Source organism: Balaenoptera acutorostrata, chromosome 19 (assembly GCF_949987535.1).
Source record: "Balaenoptera acutorostrata chromosome 19, mBalAcu1.1, whole genome shotgun sequence".
Lineage (NCBI taxonomy): Eukaryota > Metazoa > Chordata > Mammalia > Artiodactyla > Balaenopteridae > Balaenoptera > Balaenoptera acutorostrata.
Window position 1 is genome coordinate 62,598,598 of NC_080082.1, and position 22,318 is coordinate 62,620,915.

General features: G+C 38.2%; 1 protein-coding gene across 1 annotated transcript in view; it reads right to left on the bottom strand.

Moving 5' to 3' along the window:
* The window catches only part of LOC103003407 (zinc finger protein 665-like), a 311,171-nt gene extending 291,729 nt beyond the window's left edge, over positions 1-19,442 (bottom strand). The window contains exons 1-2 of the mRNA XM_057533740.1: positions 19,406-19,442; positions 18,480-18,962 (exon numbers count right to left, since the gene is read on the bottom strand). Coding sequence (XP_057389723.1) covers positions 18,480-18,962; positions 19,406-19,442 — 520 coding nt within the window. The remainder of the gene's footprint in view (positions 1-18,479; positions 18,963-19,405) is intronic.
* Between the last annotated feature and the right edge of the window lie 2,876 nt (positions 19,443-22,318).

Below are 22,318 nucleotides of genomic sequence, written 5' to 3' on the forward strand. Positions count from 1 at the left end.
TGAACATAGATGAAAAAATCTTCAACAAAATACTAGCAAACAGAATCCAACAGCACATTAAAAGGATCATACACCATGATCAAGTGGGGTTTATCCCAGTAATGCAAGGATTCTTCAATATATGCAAATCAATCAATGTGATGCACCACATTAACAAATTGAAGAATAAAAACCATATGATCATCTCAATAGATGCAGAAAAAGCTTTTGACAAAATTCAACACCAATTTATGATAAAAACCCTCCAGAAAGTAGGCATAGAGAGAACTTACCTCAACATAATAAAGGCCATATATGACAAACTCACAGCCAACATCATTTTCAATGGTGAAAAATTGAAACCATTTCCACTAAGGTCAGGAACAAAACATGGTTGCCCGGTCTCACCACTATTATTCAACATAGTTTTGGAAGTTTTAGCCACAGCAATCAGAGAAGAAAAAGAAATAAAAGGAATCCATACCAGAAAAGAAGAAGTAAAACTGTCACTGCAGATGACATGATACTATACATAGAGAATCCTAAAGATGCTACCAGAAAACTACTAGAGCTAATCAATAAATTTGGTAAAGTAGCAGGATACAAAATTAATACACAGAAATCTCTTGCATTCCTATATGCTAATGATGAAAAATCTGAAAGAGAAATTAAGGAAACACTCCCATTTACCACTGCAACAAAAAAATAAAACACCTAGGACTAAACCTACCTAGGGAGACAAAAGACCTGTATGCAGAAAACTGTAAGACACTGATGAAAGAAATTAAAGATGATACAAACAGATGGAGAGATATACCATGTTCTTGGATTGGAAGAATCTCTATTGTGAAAATGACTATACTACCCAAATCAATCTACAGATTCAATGCAATCCCTATCAAATTACCAATGCCATTTTTTATAGAACTAGAACAAAAAATCTTAAAATTTGTATGGAGACACAAAAGACCCCGAATAGCCAAAGCAGGCTTGAGGGTAAAAAACGGAGCTGGAGGAATCAGACTCCCTGACTTCAGACTATACTACAAAGCTACAGTAATCAAGACAATATGGTACTGGCACAAAAACAGAAACATAGATCAATGGAACAAGATAGAAAGCCCAGAGATAAACCCACACACCTATGGTGAACTAATCTATTGCAAAGGAGGCAAAGATATACAATGGAGAAAAGACAGTCTCTTCAATAAGTGGTGCTGGGAAAACTGGACAGCTACATGTAAAAGAATGAAATTAGAACACTCCCTAACACCATACAGAAAAGTAAACTCAAAATGGATTAGAGACCCAAATGTAAGACTAGACACTATAAAACTCTTAGAGGAAAACATAGGAAGAACACTCTTTGACATAAATCACAGCAAGATCTTTTTTGATCCACTCCTAGAGTAATGGAAATAAAAACAAAAACAAACAAACGGGACCTAATGAAACGTAAAAGCTTTTGCACAGCAAAGGAAACCATAAACAAGATGAAAAGACAACCTTCAGAATGGGAGAAAATATTTGCAAACGAATCAACAGAAAAAGGATTAATCTCCAAATTATATAAACAGCTCATGCAGCTCAATATTAAAAAAACAAACAACCCAATCCAAAACTGGGCAGAAGACCTAAATAGACATTTCTCCAAAGAAGACATACAGACGGCGACGAAGCACATGAAAAGATGTTCAACATCACTAATTATTAGAGAAATGCAAATCAGAACTACAATGAGGTATTACCTCACACCAGTTAGAATGCACATCATCAGAAAATCTACAAACAACAGATGCTGGAGAGGGTGTGCAGAAAAGGGAACCCTCTTGCACTGTTGGTGGGAATGGAAATTGATACAGCCACTATGGAGAACAGTATGGAGGTTCCTTAAAAAACTAAAAATAGAATTACCATATGACCCAGCAATCCCACTACTGGGCATATACCCTGAGAAAACCGTAATTCAAGAAGACACATGCATCCCAGTGTTCATTGCAGCACTATTTACAATAGCCAGGTCATGGAAGCAATCTAAATGTCCATCGACAGATGAATGGATAAAGATGTGGTACACATATGCAATGGAATATTACTCAGCCATAAAAAGGTACGAAATTGGGTCATTTGTTGAGATGTGGATGGATCTAGAGACTGTCATACAGAGTGAAGTAAGTCAGAAAGAGAAAAACAAATATCGTATATTAACGCATATATGTGGAACCTAGAAAAATGGTACAGATGAACCGGTTTGCAGGGCAGAAATTGAAACACAGATGTAGAGAACAAACATATGGACACCAAGTGGGGAAAGCGGTGGTGTGGTGGGGGTGGTGGTGTGATGAATTGGGCGATTGGGATTTACATGTATACACTGATGTGTATAAAACTGATGACTGATAAGAACCTGCTGTATTAAAAAAATCAATAAAATTAAATTCAAAAATTAAAAGAAAACAAAAAACGAAGTGGCTAGAGGAAGAGTTCATAATGTGACCCAAGATGAAAGCAGAGTTAAGAGAACTGGTTTTGATTTAGGAGAGTGTCTTGAATTATCCAATAAGAGAATTTTTTACACAGTAATATTCTGTAGCATATTTCTAACTCAGAGAAAAAGGACAAAATATGATCAACAAAATCAGAGTAGAGACTATTCTTATATGGAAAGAAATTATAAAATGATGGTATGAACACAAATGTATGGACTTTTGAATGTTGTATTATAAGGGATAAATTATGTATATTTCTTAGATTAAAAAGTTCTGGTGAGTTACAAGTGTACATTCCAGTTTTTAATGGGTATACAGACAACCTGGGGATATTGCAAAAATGCAGATTCTGATTCAGGAGTTCTGGGTTGGGGCCTGATTTCCAGATTTTTAACAAGCTCGTTTTTAATCTAGTGATATCAAAGTTTCTAGTCCATGAAGGATAATTTTGAACAGCACAGAGGCAGAACAGCAAGCTAAGTATTCATAGTTAACTTTGAACTGAGAGTGTTTTATGGATTTTTCGGGTCTAATAGAATAGTAAGCATAACAACAATTCTTTTTGAATATATACTATACACTGCATAGCTTTCTAAGTTTTTGTTTGTTTATTTTTAGATAGTACTGAATACACCATACAAAGAACTTAAGAAAAATAACATTACTGTTCTTATATTTGGAGATATTTTGTCTTAGTAAATGTTAAGCCATAGGTTTTACTCCAGTTTACCAGAACTAAAATTTATCTAAAAAGAACACAAAGAAGTACACACAGACAACCCTAATGAACGTTTAAGGAAATTTCTGTAACAGAGAAGAATAAGAGAAACAAGAAAAAAATAGATCAAATATTGTTGACATTTCATGCATAGAGATATACATTATAATGGGCACTTTGTACTTATTAAAGGTGATACTGTAGGGCTTCCCTAGTGGCGCAGTGGTTAAGAATCTGCCTGCCAATGCAGGGGACACGGGTTCGAGCCCTGGTCTGGGAAGATCCCACATGCCGCGGAGCAACTAGGCCCGTGAGCCACAACTACTGAGCCTACGCGTCTGGAGCCCGTGCTCCGCAACAAGAGAGGCCACGATAGTGAGAGGCCCGCGCACTGCGATGAAGAGTGGCCCCCGCTCGCCGCAACTGGAGAGCCCTCGCACAGAAACGAAGACCCAACACAGCCATAAATAAATAAATAAATAAATAAATAAATTTATTTTTTTTTAAAAAGTGATACTGTAGAAAATATTCATGTCAAAGAAATCAAGATTATTTTAAATTGGTAAAATCTATTTGTGGAAGACACTGAATTTTTATTTTTTTTAATTTTTTAAAAATTTTATTTTATATTGGAGTATAGCTGATTTACAATGTTGTATTAGTTTCACGTGTACAGCCAAGTGATTCACTTATACATATACATATAAGTATTCTTTTTCAGATTCGTTCACCATTTTGGTTATTACAGAATACTGAATAGAGTTCCCTGTGCTGTACAGTAGGTCCTTGTTGATTATCTATTTTATATATAGTAATGTGTATATGTTGATCTCAAGCTCCTTATTTATTAACTTTGAATTTTTACATGCAATGGACTGTAAATATACACAATATAAAATAAGTGCTATTGGTTTTGAATCTTTTATTTCATTGAAAATCTTTATCATATGTGCTGAGCATTATTTTAGAAATTTGACACAGTTAAATATATATTACTAATATTATTCTTCTAAACATTTGAAAACTACAAAGAAGAAGAGTATGTCTATTACATGACTGTGGAGTATAATAGATACTATCAAAACCTAGGCTTCACTGATGAAAACCTCCACATATAAAACCCAATCGCTACCAAACGCAGTTGAAAGTTATTTCAAAGCCAACTACAAGCAAAGAGAAACTAAGAAGAAATGAAGTTCCCACACTTACTGTGATGGCTTATGAACATCTTCACTAAATCTTTCCAAGACCTTTATTAAAGATAAAGGGAAAAAATATAACCTTCATGATGCAGGAATCTCAGAGATCTCACAGAAAACACCTGTATCAGTGAGCATGAGTTGTAATGGGATAAATGGATATCAGGTGACTGAAGCACTCAGAAGGACACATTATCACTGCTTGGGTATTTTTGGCAAAAATAGGGAAATTATAATCTGAATGTATCATGAAAATGTCATTTTAATGCAAGTTTCTATCAATACATACCTCCCATGCTTGATTTCCTAATAGTGTATTTAAATAGTAAGTTTTTCTTACCTATATAGGGAATAGTTTCTCTTACTTCGTTTTTTTTTTCAGTACTTTCTGAAGAATTCTTGACCACTAAGGTCCTCCTGATATATATGCATTTCCTTATTCCTGTTATAAAGAGTAGATGCTGTATCCATACATAAACTAATCACTTCATTTTCCCCTTCTTCCCTATGATCCCCAGACCCAACCCCATCCCTGTGGGAATCTTGGATAGCAATGCTTTCCCATATTAATCTCTCACAAAGGGAATATATCCATTGCTTGTTAGTCATTAATTCTTGGTGAGAATTATTCATGCTCTAAAGGGAGCCTGGAAGCAGAAAATGGAAGAAAGCCTCTGGGACATGAAAGAGTATTGTATGCAGCTGATCTTGATTATCATAAAACTAAAAGGAAAGGAAGTAACTAGTAAAAAAAAGAAAAGAACCTCCCTAGGCAGGAACATGAGAAATAGAGAATTAAATTAGTATATTCTCAATCCACATCATTTCAGGAGGAAAAGGAGACACAGCCTCTGACCCAGGACTGGACATTTACCTGAGAAGTTGCCATTTCCTTCTTTTCTTCCTCCTGCTCTGGTTTGTTTACTCACCAATATTATGTTGAGGAATCACACCAGCATCTTGAGAATATACCCTCAATAGTGTAAGCACAGCTCCTTCACCTGCTTCCAACACGCTCACAGGCAAAAGGATCTTGAAATGGTGAAAATGCCAAGCTCTCCTGTCCTTTGTCTCAGGAGAGATTCAGGAAAAATAAGCTCTTACATGGAGACCAAACTGTGAATTTCTTCTTTGTTGTCTACACGTGTTCTCTCCTCATTTGATGTCCCCAAATTCTGCTAACATGGGGTATGAAGGCTGCACTGACTTTCCCCTTCCAACCCCACGTACAGCAGACCCTGCTGCCTCTCCTAGGACTGGAACTTGGTCTGAACTCCCACAAATGTACCCGGGAGCCCACGTGCTTAACCCTGGGCTCACCTTAGAATCACCTGGAGCACTTAATACAAACAACACTGACCCTCCCACAGCACCAATAGCCAGACTATATGTGGGGAGGGCACAGGTGATGTGATTTCTTAACACTGGTCACGTACTCCTGATTAGAAACCAGATGGAAACCACCTAGCCAACTGTTTGTTTTGTTTTGTTTTTCTGAAGCTTTAAAGTAAATACAAATCGGTTTGGGATCAGCTCCCACTCTAAGAAGTCATGAACCTGCAAGTTTGAGGTGGGGTCCGTAAATGACACCTTTAACAAGTTTCCTGTTGGTGCTTATGTTGTTCCGCCAAGACCCATTTTCAGTAGCACTGACCTAGAGATACCACACAACACACCTGAGACCTCTGAGTAGTGTGATGATTGGGGGCGGGAACTTCTAGAAGCTCAGGCTCTGTCAGCCTGATTCCCTGGGGAGGGGCTCTTCCTAGAATGGGCGTGGCCCTGTCATTGCCTAGTGCATCTCTGCTTGGAGAAGGGGAGGTGGGAAGTGAGTGGTTGGCAAAATCACATGGTGGCCTCAGGGTTGTCTGAGGCTTTGCTCTCAAAAACTCTTCCCAAGGTTACCCCAAGTCCTTAGGTCTTCACAACCCCTCCCCTGCATGGGGCCCCGTGGAATCGCAAAATGATTTGCAGGTGAGGGAGCCTCCAGTTTCAGAAACCAGGAGACTGACGGTGTTTACATCACAGCTCTCTTTGAAAATAAACCAAAGGCAGCAATGGAGGATGGATCAAAAGTGTGTGTTTGGAAGGGACAAAAGTCTTTAAAATTATGCCATAAATGCATATTTGATGATACACAAAGAAAGTCACGAACTATGTTAAGTATTACGGCACATTATAAGTGAATTAACAGATGAGATTTTTTGTTGTGGTTGCTCTAGTAGGTGTATGTTTGTTTCTGTTTTTATAAATTCTGCTGCAGTTTGTCCTCTTCCCATTATGAGTCACTTATATTTTACCACATTTTTAAAGTGCATTGATGGAGGTAAAAACTAGTGATGTGTATTCATTTTTCAAATAGTATTTGAGAGCCCTGAATTATTAAAATATCTTATTAAGTGTGCATGCAGAAATACCAATATTTTTTAAATTTTTTAAGATTTTCTTGGGCTTCCCTGGTGGTGCAGTGGTTGGGGATCCGCCTGCCAATGCAGGGGACACGGGTTCGAGCCCTGGTCCGGGAAAATCCCACATGCCGCAGAGCAACTGAGCCCGTGCGCCACAACTGCTGGGCCTGCGCTCTGGAGCCCGCGAGTCACAACTACTGAGCCTGCATGCCACAACTGCTGATGCCCGCGCGCCTGGAGCCCATGCTCCGCAACAAGAGAAGCCACTGTAATGAGAAGCCCGCACACCGCTACAAGGAGTGGCCCCCGCTCACCACAGCTAGAGAGGGCCTGCGTGCAGCAATGAAGACCCAGCGCAGCCAAAAATTAATAATTAATTAATTAATTTTAAAAAATAAATGGATATTAAAAAAAGATTTTCTTATAAAAGCTTTAGTTTCACAGCAAAATTAAGAGTAAGGTAGAGAAATTTCCCACATACCTCTTGCTCCCATACGTACATAGCCTCGCCCATTATCATCATCCCCCACCAGAGGGGTGCACTTCTAACCATTGAGGAACCTCATCGACATCATAAACATTTAAAGCCCATAGTTTACTTTGTTTCGCTTTTAGGGATGTGCAATTTATGGCTTTGGACAAACGTATAATGACATGTATCCATCATTATAGTTTTGCCGAGATTATTTTCATTGTCCTGCAAGTCTTCTACCCTTAGGATATTCATAGCCCCACCTTTGCCAACCCTGGCAAACAATGAAATTTTTACTCTCTCACACATATGCCTTTAACAAATATCATGTTGCTAAAATCATACATCATGAAGCCTTTTCAGACTGGCTTCTTTCAGTTAATGCATTTAAGGAGCTTCCATATATTTTTGTACCTGGATAAATTCCTTTTATAGTGCTGAATAGTATTCCACTCCCAGAATGTACCAGAATATATTTATCAATTCGCCTACAAAGGACACCTTGGTTACTTACAAATTTTGGCAATTATGAATAAAAGTGCTATAAATATCCAGGTACAAGTTTTTGTGCAGAAGAAAGTTTTCAACGTTTTTCAGGAAATATCATTGTAGACCACTGCTGGATTGTATGGTAAGAGTATGTTTACTATTGTAGAAACTGCTAATCTGTCTTCCAGAGTAGCTGTACTGTTTTGCATTCCACTAGCAATGAATGAGATTTCTTCTTGCTCCACATCCACCACAGCATTTGTTATTGTCAGTGTTCCAAAATTTGGTCATTCTAAGAGTTATATCAGTTTGCCCATACTAGTGTTATATCATTGAATTTGTAATTTATATTTTACTGATGACATGTAATGTGTTTCATCTTTCCATATTAATTATGGAAATTAATATGTTAATTTCCATATTAACATATATTTAATTTCCATATAACATATATATATTTCCATGCTTATATGTTAATTGTCCATCTTCTTTGATGAGATGTCTATTAAATTTTTTGGTCCATGTTTTAATCAAGTTGCTAGTTTATTAATTTCTTCTACCCAATCTGTATTCGTTTTATTTTCTATTCTTGTCTAATTGCATTAGTATGGACTTCTTTTTTTTTTTTTTTTAATTGTATAGCTACTTTATTTATTTATTTATTTATTTTTGGCTGTGTTGGGTCTTCGGTTCGTGCGAGGGCTTTCTCTAGTTGCGGCAAGTGGGGGCCACTCTTCATCGCGGTGCGGGGACCGCTCTTCATCGCGGTGCGCGGGTCTTTCACTATCGCGGCCCCTCCCGTTGCGGGGCACAGGCTCCAGACGCGCAGGCTCAGTAGTTGTGGCTCACGGGCCCAGCTGCTCCGTGGCATGTGGGATCTTCCCAGACCAGGGCTCGAACCCGTGTCCCCTGCATTAGCAGGCAGATTCTCAACCACTGCGCCACCAGGGAAGCCCAGTATGGACTTCTTATACAATACTGAAAAAGAAATAGTGAAAGGGGACTACCTTGCTTCCTACCTACTTAGTAAGAAAGATTTTCTTACCTTTAAGTGTGATGTAAGCTTTTTTTTGTAGATTATCTTTATTAAGATGAGAAAGCTCATTCCTATTCCCAGTTACATGAGAGTTTTTATCTAGAATGGGTGTTGGAGTTTGTCAAAAATGTCCGCATTATGTGATGTCCACATTATCCACATCATATGATGTCCACAATGTCCACAAATATATGATGATATATTTTGCCTTCATTACCATGTTGATGACATGGATACAAGTAATTAATTTTTGAGTGTTGAAACAGCCTTGCTTAACTGGGATAATTCCTCTTGGTTGAATGTACAACTCATAAAAGACGTACAAGAGAGCTCCCACTTCAATGCTTTCTGATCAAACTTAAAATGAGGTTTTCTTGATTTATTTTTACAATTGTATATTTGAAATTTGCTAAGAGACTATATTTTAAGGTTTCTCACCACAAGAAAAGGTGACAACTATGTGCTGACATAATGGATTTGAACATTAATAGGATTGTGAAACTTATTTTTCAAAGTATATGTACAGGTGTACAGCGCTTCTGCCCACGACCCGTGGGCTGAGGTCTCTATGAGGCCATTTTGCCCCAGGAACTCTGGTCTGAAGCGTCAAGTTCGAGGCCTCTGCATGCAGCCCCCTATGAGCAAGTGACACCAGACTAAGCACAAAGGGAAAAAAAGGGAGGAAATGAGGAGACAGGGGCTTGCCCTCCTGCTCCCCAGACATGAGGTCCCTGCAGTCACCATGCACCCCCAACCCGGGAACCCCTCCGCTGCTGCTGAGTTCCAGCCACGGCTTAGCAGGTCCCCAACTTTTCCATCAACTCCCTGCCAACTTTTTAGAGGGAGGATATAGCTTCAAGATGGCAGAGGAGTAAGACGTGGAGATCACCTTCCTCTCCACAAATACATCTACATGTGGAACAACTCCTACAGAACACCTACTGAATGCTGGCAGAAGAACTCAGACTTCCCAAAAGGCAAGAAAATATCCACATACCTGGATAGGGCAAAAGAAAAAAGAAAAAAAAAACAGAGACAAAAGAATAGGGATGGGACCTGCACCTCTGGGAGGGAGCTGTGAATGAGGAAAAGTTTCCACACACTAGGAAGCCCCTTCACTGGCGGTGACGGGGGGGGGGAGCTTCAGAGCCACAGAGAAGAGTGCAGTAAGTAACAGGGGTACAGAGAGCAAAGCAGAGAGATTCCCACACGGAGGATCGGCGCCGAGCAGCACTCACCAGCCCGAGAGGCTTGTCTGCTCACCCGCCGGGGCGGGTGGGCGGGGCTGGGAGCTGAGGCTCGGGAGAGGACTGGGGTTGGCGGCGTGAACACAGCCTGAAGGGGCTAGTGCACCACAGCTAGCCAGGAGGGAGTCCAGGGAAAAGTCTGAACCTGCCTAAGAGGCAAGAGACCATTGTTTTGGGGTGCACGCGGAGGGGATTCAGAGCACCACCTAAACGAGCTCCAGAGACAGGCGCGAGCCGTGGCTATCAGTGCAGACCCCAGAGACGGGCATGAGACGCTAAGGCTGCTGCTGCTGCCACCAAGAAGCCTGTGTGCGAGCACAGGTCACGATCCACACCTCCCTTCCCGGGATCCCATGCAGCCCACCACTGCCAGGGTCCCATGATCCAGGGACAACTTCCCCAGGAGAATGCACGGTGCACCTCAGGCTGGTGCAATGTCACGCCAGCCTCTGCTGCCACAGGCTCGCCCCGCATCCGTACCCCTCCCTCCCCCTGACCTGAGTGAGCCAGAGCCCCCTAATCAGCTGCTACTTTAACCCCACCTGTCCTGTCTGGGTAGGGAACAGACGCCCTCAGGCGACCTACATGTAGAGGCGGGGCCAAATCCAAAGCTGAACCCCAGGAGCTGTGCGAACAAAGAAGAGAAAGGGAAATCAGTCCCAGCAACCTCAGGAGCAGTGGATTAAATCTCCACAATCAACTTGATGTACCCTGCATCTCTGGAATACCTAAATAGACAATGAATCATCCTAAAATTGAGGCAGTGGACTTTGGGAGCAACTGTAGACTTGGGGTTTGCTTTCTGCATCTAATTTGTTTCTGGTCTTATGTTTACCTTAGTTTAGTATTTAGAGTTTATTATCATTGGTAGATTTGTTTATTAATTTGCTTACTCTCTTCCTTTTTTTTTAATATATAGATATATATATTTCCCCCTTTTTCTCCCTTTTTCTCTCTTTGTGAGTGTGTATGTCTATGCTTCTTAATATGATTTTGTCTGTATAGCTTTGTTTTCACCATTTGTCCTAGGGTTCTGTCTTTTTTTTTTTTTTAGCATAGTTTTTAGTGCTTATCACTGGTGGATTTGTTTTTTGGTTTGGTTGCTCTCTTTTTTCTTTCTTTCTTTTTTTTATTACTGTTTAATTTTTTGTCTTCAATAATTTTTAATTTTTTATATTAATAACTTAATTATTTTTCTTTCTTTCTTTCTTTTTTTCTCCCTTTTCTTCTGAGCTGTGTGGTTGACAGTGTCTTGGTGCTCAGGCTTGGTGTCAGGCCTGTGCCTCTGAGGTGGGAGAGCTAAGTTCAGGACATTGGTCCACCAGAGGCCTCCCAGTTCCACGTAATATCAAACAGTGAAAGCTCTCCCAGAGATCTCCATCTCAATGATAAGACCCAGCTCCACTCAAAGACCAGCAAGCTACACTGCTGGACACCCCATGCCAAACAACTAGCAAGACAGGAACACAACCCCACGCATTAGCAGAGAGGCTGCCTAAAATCATAATAAGGTCACAGACACCCCAAAACACACCAATGGACGTGGTCCTGCCCACCAGAAAGACAAGATCCAGCCTCATCCACCAGAACACAGGCACTAGTCCGCTCCACCAGGAAGCCTACACAACCCACTGAACCAACCTTAGCCACTGGGGGCAGATACTAAAAACAATGGGAACTACAAACCTGTAGCCTACAAAAAGGAGAACCCAAACACAATAAGTTAAGCAAAATGAGAAGACAGAGAAACACACAGCAGATGAAGGAGCAAGGGAAAAACCCACCAGACCAAACAAATGAAGAGAAAATAGGCAGTCTACCTGAAAAAGAATTCAGAGTAATGATAGTAAAGATGATCCAAATTCTTGGAAATAGAATGGAGAAGATACAAGAAACTTTTAACAAGGACCTAGAAGAACTAAAGAGCAAACAAACAATGATGAACAACACAATGAATGATATTAAAAATTCTCTAGAAGGAATCAATAGCAGAATACCTAAGGCAGAAGAACGGATAAATGACCCGGAAGATAAAATAGTGGAAATAACTACTGCAGTGCAGAATAAAGAAAAAAGAATGAAAAGAATTGAGGACAGTCTCAGAGACCTCTGGGGCAACATTAAATGCACCAACATTCGAATTACAGGGGTCCCAGAAGAAGAAAAAGAAAAGTTCTGAGAAAATATTTGAAGAAATTATAGTTGAAAACTTCCCCAATATGAGAAAAGAAATAGTCAATCAAGTCCAGGAAGTGCAGAGAGTCCCATACAGGAAAAATCCAAGGAGAAACACACCACGATACATATTAATCAAACTATCAAAAATTAAATACAAAGAAAAAATATTAAAAGCAGCAAGGGAAAAGCAACAAATAACATATAAGAGAATCCCAATAAGGTTAACAGATGATCTTTCAGCAGAAACTCTGCAAGCCAGAAGGGAGTGGCAGGACATATTTAAAGTGATGAAAGGGAAAAACCTACAACAAAGATTACTCTACCCAGCAAGGATCTCATTCAGATTCGATGGAGAAATTAAAACCTTTACAGACAAGCAAAAGCTAAGAGAATTCAGCACCACCAAACCAGCTTTACAACAAATGCTAAAGGAACTTCTCTAGGCAGGAAACAAAAGAGAAGGAAAGACCTACAATAACAAACCCCAAACAATTAAGAAAACAGTAATAGGAACATACATATCGATAACTACCTTAAATGTAAATAGATTAAATGCTCCAACCAAAAGACATAGACTGGCTGAATAGATACAAAAACAAGACCCATATATATGCTGTCTACAAGAGAGCCACTTCAGACCTAGGGACACGTACAGACTGAAAGTGAGGGGATGGAAAAAGATATTCTATGCATAATGGAAATCAAAAGAAAGCTGGAGTAGCAATTCTCATATCACACAGAATAGACTTTAAAATAAAGACTATTACAAGAGACAAAGAAGGACACTACATAATGATCAAGGGATCAATCCAAGAAGAAGATATAACAATTGTAAATATTTATGCACCCAACATAGGAGCAACTCAATACATAAGGCAAATGCTAACACCCATATAAGGGGAAACTGACAGTAACACAATGATAGTCGGGGACTTTAACATCCCACTTTCACCAATGGACAGATCATCCAAAATGAAAATAAATAAGGAAACACAAGCTTTAAATGACACATCAGACCAGATGGACTTGATTGATATTTATAGGACATTCCATCCAAAAACAACAGAATACACTTTCTGCTTAAGTGCACATGGAACATTCTCCAGGATAGATCATATCTTGGGTCACAAATCAAGTGTTGGAAAATTTAAGGAAATTGAAATTGTATCAAGTATCTTTTCCGATGACAACACTATGAAGCTAGATACCAATTACAGGAAAAAAACTGTAAAAAATACAAACACATGGAGGCTAAACAACACACTACTTAATAAGCAAGAGATCACTGAAGAAATCAAAGAGGAAATAAAAAAATACATAGACACAAATGACAATGAAAACACGGTGACCCAAAACCTATGGGATGCAGCAAAAGCAGTTCTAAGAGGGAAGCTTATAGTAATACAATCCTACCTCAAGAAACAACAAAAATCTCAAATAAACAACCTAACCTTACACCTAAAGCTATTAGAGAAAGAAGAAGAAAAAAGAACCCAAAGTTAGCAGATGGAAAGAAATCATAAAGATCAGATCAGAAATAAATGAAAAAGAAATGAAGGAAACAATAGCAAAGATCAATAAAACTAAAAGCTTTTTGAGAAGGTTCTTTGAGAAGATAAAATTGATAAACCATTAGCCAGGCTCATCAAGAAAAAAAGAGAGAAGACTCAAATCAACAGAATTAGAAATGAAAATGGAGAAGTGACAACTGACACTGCAGAAATACAAAGGATCATGAGCGATTACAAGCAACTCTATGCCAATAAAATGGACAACCTGGAAGAAATGGACAAATTTTTATAAAAGCACAGCCTTCCAAGACTGAACCAGGAAGAAATAGAAAATATGAACAGACAAATCACAAGCACTGAAATTGAAACTGTGATTTAAAATCTCCCAACAAACAAAAGCCCAGGACCAGATGGCTTCACACGTGAATTCCATCACACATTTAGAGAAGAGCTAACACCCATCCTTCTCAAACTCTTCCAAAAGATAGCAGAGGGTGGAACACTCCCAAACTCATTCTATGAGGCCACCATCACCCTGATACCAAAACCAGACAAAGATGTTACAAAAAAAGAAAACTACAGACCAATATCACTGATGAACATAGATGCAAAAATCCTCAACAAAATACTAGCAAACAGCATCCAACAGCACATTAAAAAGATCATACACCATGATCAAGTGGGGTTTATCCCAAGAATGCAAGGATTCTTCAATATATGCAAATCAATCAATGTGATACACCACATTAACAAATTGAAGAATAAAAACCATATGATCATCTCAATAGATGCAGAAAAAGCTTTTGACAAAATTCAACACCCATTTATGATAAAAACCCTCCAGAAAGTAGGCATAGAGAGAACTTACCTCAACATAATAAAGGCCATATATGACAAACTCACAGCCAACATCATTTTCAATTGTGAAAAATTGAAACCATTTCCACTAAGATCAGGAACAAAACATGGTTGCCCACTCTCACCACTATTATTCAACATAGTTTTGGAAGTTTTAGCCACAGCAATCAGAGAAGAAAAAGAAATAAAAGGAATCCATATCAGAAAAGAAGAAGTAAAACTGTCACTGCAGATGACATGATACTATAGATAGAGAATCCTAAAGATGCTACCAGAAAACTACTAGAGCTAATCAATAAATTTGGTAAAGTAGCAGGATACATAATTAATGCACAGAAATCTCTTGCATTCCTATATGTTAATGATGAAAAATCTGAAAGAGAAATTAAGGAAACACTCCCATTTACCATTGCAACAAAAAGAATGAAATACCTAGGAATAAACCTACCTAAGGAGACAAAAGACCTGTATGCAGAAAACTATAAGACACTGATAAAAGAAATTAAAGATGATACAAACAGATGGAGAGATATACTATGTTCTTGGATTGGAAGAATCAACATTGTGAAAATGACTCTACTACCCAAAGCAATCTACAGATTCAATGCAATCCCTATCAAACTACCAATGGCATTTTTTACAGAACTAGAACAAAAAATTTCACAATTTGTATGGAAACACAAAAGACCGTGAATAGCCAAAACAATCTTGAGAAAGAAAAATGGAGCTGGAGGAATCAGGCTCCCTGACTTCAGACTATACTACAAAGCTACATTAATCAAGACAGTATGCTACTGCCACAAAAACAGAAATATAGATCAATGGAACAGGATAGAAAGCCCAGAGATAAACCCACGCACATATGGTCACCTTATTTTTGATAAAGGAGGCAAGAATATATAATGGAGAAAATACAGCCTCTTCAATAAGTAGTGCTGGGAAAACTGGACAGGTACATGTAAAAGTATGAAATTAGAACACTCCCTAACACCATACACAAAAATAAAGTCAAAATGGATTAAAGACCTAAATGTAAGGCCAGACACTATAAAACTCTTAGAAGAAAACATAGGCAGAACACTCTATGACATAAATCACAGCAAGATCCTTTTTGACCCATCTCCTAGAGAAATGGAAATTAAAAACAATAATAGGGCTTCCCTGGTGGCGCAGTGGTTGAGAATCTGCCTGCCAATGCAGGGGACACGGGTTCGAGCCCTGGTCTGGGAAGATCCCACATGCCGCGGAGCAACTGGACCCGTGAGCCACAACTACTGAGCCTGCGCGACTGGAGCCTGTGCTCCGCAACAAGAGAGGCCGCGATAGTGAGGGGCCCGCGCACCGCGATGAAGAGTGGCCCCCACTTGCCACAACTAGAGAAAGCCCTCGCACAGAAACGAAGACCCAACACAGCCAAAAATAAATAAATAAATTAATTAATTAAAAAAAACAATAATAAACAAATGGGACCTAGTGAAACTTAAAAGCTTTTGCACAGCAAAGGAAACCATAAACAAGACGAATGGGAGAAAATATTTGCAAACGAAGCAACTGACAAAGGATTAATCTCCAAACTTTACAAATGTATGGCTTTTAATTATACTTGTGTGACTTTGCTAAATTAACATTTGTTAAACAAGTTCCCAGCAATGGATGATGAGTCAGGGTTCAACAAAATACCACTAGGGAAATTGAAGTAGATGAGTTTATTACTCACAGGTCCTGAAATAATTAATAGCAAGCCTTGAGGACCCACTCATGGAGGCCAAGGCAAGATGCAAGAAGAGAAAGTAGCAGTACTTGGGGCACATGCCTTTATTAGAGAACATTGGTGAAGCGCTATGGGTTATCTGGACTAACTGTGGATTGTTCAATTCAAACTAAAGTCAGCAAGATTTGGGTGAGCTCTGCGAGGTCTCATTGAAGGGGTACATGAGAAGAAGAACCTGGAATTCAGGAAGGCAGTTGATCACAAGTGCTGCTGGAGAAGAATATCAGGAACTTATACTTTCTTGTGTTTTTTTTTTTTTAAAGACTTAAATTTTTTTTTTAATTTATTTATTTATGGCTGTGTTGGGTCTTTGTTGCTGTGCGAGGGCTTTCTCTAGTTGTGGCAAGCGGGGGCCACTCTTCATTGCGGTGCACTGGTCTCTCACCATCGCGGCCTCTCTTGTTGCGGAGCACAGGCTCCAGACGCGCAGGCTCAGTAATTGTGGCTCACGGGCCCAGTTGCTCCGCGGCATGTGGGATCTTCCCAGACCAGGGCTCAAACCCGTGTCCCCTGCATTGGCAGGCAGATTCTCAACCACTGCGCCACCAGGGAAGCCCCTTTCTTGTGATTTTGAAGGCTGTTATCTAGTGTACATGCTCACAGGAATGGCTGGTGTCAGTTCAAGGCACCTGCAGGCTGCCTGGCTACACAAAACTGATCTCAGGGCAGCAATATCATGGAATAGTTTAGGTAAACTCTCAACAATATTATATATAATCCTTATTATAACCATCACAATGTCCCAGTAGTTACAAAAAGGAGAAAACAATAAAACATACAAATTTTGGTAAACACAATCTCAAATTATTTGAGGTATAAGGCCAGTAGGAAAAGGGATTACTAGACATGTCATCTCACTGTGTTACCAAACACGTTACTGTTACTATCTTTTACCTACAGCTTTAAATAATGTGGGAGAGGTTAATATTGGTTGCAGGGTAACACTTGACTAATTACACAAGTTTAATACCTTAAAAACTATTCAGTTTTATTAATTAACATATATTAAGTACACACATACTCTAAATAAAGCCTTTCAAAGTCTACTGTATGATCCTGAATCAAAATACAGATTACAAGCATTCAAAAACATCTTGTTCTTTTGATATAAGGATCTGAGAAATGGGATGTCTATAATTAACAAAACTCAGGCTAATCATTTAGTAAACATGGACACAAATTAATTTTATGACCTTTTAGTAAAAAGTTGCCTATACTTTTCTTGGATATCTGTGAAGATGTATTTATTTCAACCATATCAACTAATATTCATGACTTCTGTCTATTGAAATATTATGAAGATACTTCACAATTTTAATGAACTACAAGCTTTTTATCCTTAAAAAACAACTAACACAACTATTTAAAATTTAGAATGATCCTCTGTCTTACTTTAAGACAAGGAATGATTCCCTGAACCCTTACCTAATGGTGACATATAAGAATGTTTTAAATTAATGACAAGAATTATCTCCATTTAGATTTTCATTGTACATTTTACATTTCAGCATCCTTAGTCTTGTATGGAAAAGTAGATATAAGTGATTCCCACCTAATATAGGAGGGCTTCTCTAATCTTTGAGGCGGCAATAATCAAAACCATGAGTTCATACTAGAAATAAAGGCATAGCATGTAGTAATTTGAGAGTTGAATTATATTAAATTTTATTTTCAAATAATGTCAATATAAATAAGGATACAGTGATAATAATTATACCTGTCAAACACCTCTCCTCTTGATCCTGTGATCCATACTAACAAATAATTTTTCTAAGTGTTTTAATTTTGGATTATTTTCTATAATATCTTGATTTAAAGTAATACCAGAAAAGAGTTATTGACTAGAAGGTATCTACTATGAATTCTCTGATATTTATTTAGATCTGATTTTTTACTTAAATACTTTCCTGCATTTGTTTACATCATCAAACATTCTTCCTAGTATGAACTCTCTGGCATTTTCTAATGTGTATATTCAGGACAAATGTCATTCATCACTTATTACATTTGTAAGGTCTCTCTCCACCATGCACTATCTGATATTGAGTGAGGTGACAGCTCACGTAAAGGCTTTGTCACATTATCTATATTTGTAAGGCTTCTCTGCAATATGAATTATCTTATGTCGAATAAGGTTTGAGTGGCAATTAAAAGCTTTGCCACATTCTTTACATTTGTATGGTTTCTCCCTTTTATGAATTATCTCATGCTGGACAAGGTTTGAGTGCCAGTTAAAGGCTTTGCCACATTCTTTACATTTCAAAGGTTTCTCTCCAGTGTGAGATCTCTGATGCTGAGTAAAATATGAACGCCTGTTAAAGGCTTTGCCACATTCTCTACATTTATATAGTTTCTTCTCAGTATGAATTCTCTCATGATGGGTAAGACTCGAGTGGCAGTTAAAGGCTTTGCCACATTCTTTCCATTTATAAGTTTTCTCTCCAGTATGAATTCGCTGATGCTGAGCAAGATATGAACGCTTGTTAAAGGCTTTGCCACATTCTGTACATTTGTAAGGCTTCTCTGCAGTATGAATTCTCTCATGTCGAGTAAGGCTTGAGTGTCGGTTAAAGGCTTTGCCACATTCTTCACATCTGTAATGTTTCCCTACAGTATGGATTTCCCTATGTCTATTTAGATTTAATAATTGATTAAAGACTTTCCCACATGTATTACACTTGTAATGTTCCTCCCTAGCATGAATATCTGGATGTTGAGTAACTCTTGAAGACTAGTTAAAAACTTTACCACATTCACTAAATTTGTAATTATTCTCTCCAATATGGATATTCTTATGTGTAATAAGATTTGAGCTTGGATAAAAGACACTTCTACATTCATTCCCTTTATAATGGTTCTCTGAAAATTGAGTTCTCTGATGTTTCATGAGACTTGAGTCTTGGTCAAAGTTAGTCCCAGATTCAATGTATGGATAGATTCTCACTCCATTATAAATACTGTTGTAATTACTGAAGATAGAGCTCTCACTTAAGGCCTCACTCGTTTGATTACATGTGTAAGGTTGCTCCATATAATCTATACTGTAATACCCATTGAATGACGATGGTTGGATAAAGACTCCCCCATTATTATCAACATTACAGATATTGGAATAGGGAGAAAATATTTGTTGGTTGAAAAATAATGAGCCCTTGCTAAAGGATCTCTCAAATTGGTCACAATGAGATTTTTTTCCTTCATTTTCAAATCTCTGGCTTTCAGACATGTTTGAATGACTGTTTAATTCAAACCTATATTCATAATGGTTTGAATGATTATTTGTAGCATAGACTAGATGACTTTCCATATTTTCCAAATTTCATTTCAGAGAATATGGATTTTTTAAAATCATGTGTGTCCTTGCTTACAAAAACATATTTTTCTGGCAAAGTTATTGACTTAAAATGGAATTTTTCCCAATTTGATTTGTATCCTCAATTTCTTTTGGCAATAATGTTTTCATTATGGGTAACTGTCCTAATTTGGTTACATCCATAATAACATCCTTTTTGCCCTTCACGTGCCCCCTTACATTCCCAGTCTTTCATTAAGTATAAATTTCCAAGGTGACAGCTCTCATAATTTCCCAGCACATTTACAAATAAACCTTCTATGCAAGGCTTTTTTTGGCAACAAACCCTGGATGTCATGAGAAAATATAGCTGAAAGATAACAAATAACCAAGTATTCCACTTAGTACTTTGGGTAAATATACTTTACAATTTTATATAATATTAACAAACCCTTAGCTAGATTAAGAGGAGGTAAGATGCAAGTAAAACCAGAAGTAAAAGAGACATTATAAATGATACCAAATAACGAAAAATAATTATACAAGGCTACTATGAACAATACTACACCAAAAAAACTGAACACCTCAAAAAAAAGAAAAAGATTGAATTTCTAGAAACATAGAACCCCTTAGATTCTAGCATGAGTGAATTTAAAAATTATGACAAACCTACAACTAGTAAGCAGACTAAAAAACTAATTTAAAAAAAACCCTGGAGTAGGTGAATTAACTGGATAATTCCAGGAGCATTTCAAGCAAAATTAACATCAATTCTCCACAAATATTTCCAAAGTGTGAAGAAAAGAGAAATTATCAAAACACTTTCTGGAACTTCCCTGGTGGCACAGTGGTTAAGAATCCACCTGCCGGGGGCTTCTCTGGTGGCGCAGTGGTTGAGAATCTGCCTGCCAATGCAGGGGACACGGGTTCGGGCCCTGGTCTGGGAAGATCCCACATGCCGTGGAGCAACTAGGCCGCATGTCCTAGAGCCCACATGCCTCAACTACTGAGCCCACGTGCTGCAACTACTGAAGCCCATGTGCCTAGAGCCCATGCTCCACAACAAGAGAAGCCACCACATTGAGAAGCCCACACACCACAACGAAGAGTAGCCCCTGCTCGCCACAACTAGAGAAAACCTGTGTGCAGCAACAAAGACCCAACACAGCCAAAAATAAATAAAATTTAAAAAAAAAGAAACACTTTCTATGAGGTCAGCATTACCCAATATCAAAACCAAAGACACTACCAATTTAGGAAAAAAAAAAAAAAACAACTACAAGCCAATATCTGTGGTGAATATTGCTGCAAAAGCTCTTAATAAAATACTAGCAAGCTGCATTACAAAGCACATTAAAATAATTATACGCCATGAAAAATTCAGAATTATTTGTAGAATTCAAGGGTATTTCAACAAATGGACATTTTAAAAGTAATATTAATACACATAATGAATGTTATACCATATAATTATATCAAATGATGCAGAGAAATAAAGTGATAATATTCAACACACTTTCATCATAAAAACACTCATTCTAGGCATCGATGGAACTTACCTGAATATAATAAAGATCATATATGAAAAGCCCAGAGTTATCATTATACTCCATAGTGGAAGACTGAAAGCCTTTCCTCTACAATCAAGAAAGGTAAGAGGGCTTCCCTGGTGGCGCAGTGGTTGAGAATCTGCCTGCTAATGCAGGGGACACGGGTTCGAGCCCTGGTCTGGGAGGATCCCACATGCCACGGAGCAACTGGGCCCGTGAGCCACAATTACTGAGCCTGCGCGTCTGGAGCCTGTGCCCCGCAACGGGAGGGGCCGCGATAGTGAAAGGCCCACGCACCGCGATGAAGAGCGGTCCGCGCACCGTGATGAAGAGCGGTCCCCGCACCGCGATGAAGAGTGGCCCCCGCTTGCCGCAACTAGAGAAAGCCCTCGCACGAACCGAAGACCCAACACAGCCAAAAATAAATAAATGAATAAATAAATAAAGTAGCTATAAAAAAAATTTTAAAAATAAAAAAAAAGAAAGGTAAGAATGCACTCTCTCATCACTTTGATTCAACACAGTACTGGATTTCCTAGTCAAAACCAGCTGGCAAAAAAAAAAAAAAAAAAGGCATGCAATTCCAAAAAGAAGATGTAAAGTGATCTCTGTTCACATCTGACAAAATGTTATGTAGAAAACCCTAAAGAATCTATATGAAAAAACAAACAAAGAACTCATGAACAAATTTAGCAGAATTCAAAATATAAAACATAAAAATTAGTTGTGTTTCTATAAACTAATGGGAAAAAATCTAAGGAAGATATTAAGAATATATGTACATTTATACTAGCATTAAAGAGAATAATATTCTGTAAAAGTTAACTTAATGAAGGAGGTTAAAGACTTGTCTGAAAAAAATTATAAAATATAGTTGGAGGTAAATAGAGACTATATAAATAAACAAAAAATACATTCCATGCGCCGGAACACTTAATATCATTAATTTGTCAATACTACCCAAGGTGATCTATAGATGCAAACTAATCTCTATCAAAATTCAAATTCAAATTTTGACAGAAACACTCCTGCTAAAATGTATACGAAATAACACAAAACACAAAATATCCAAAATAATCTGGTAAAGAAAGTGTAAGTTGGAGACATGACACTGATTTTTA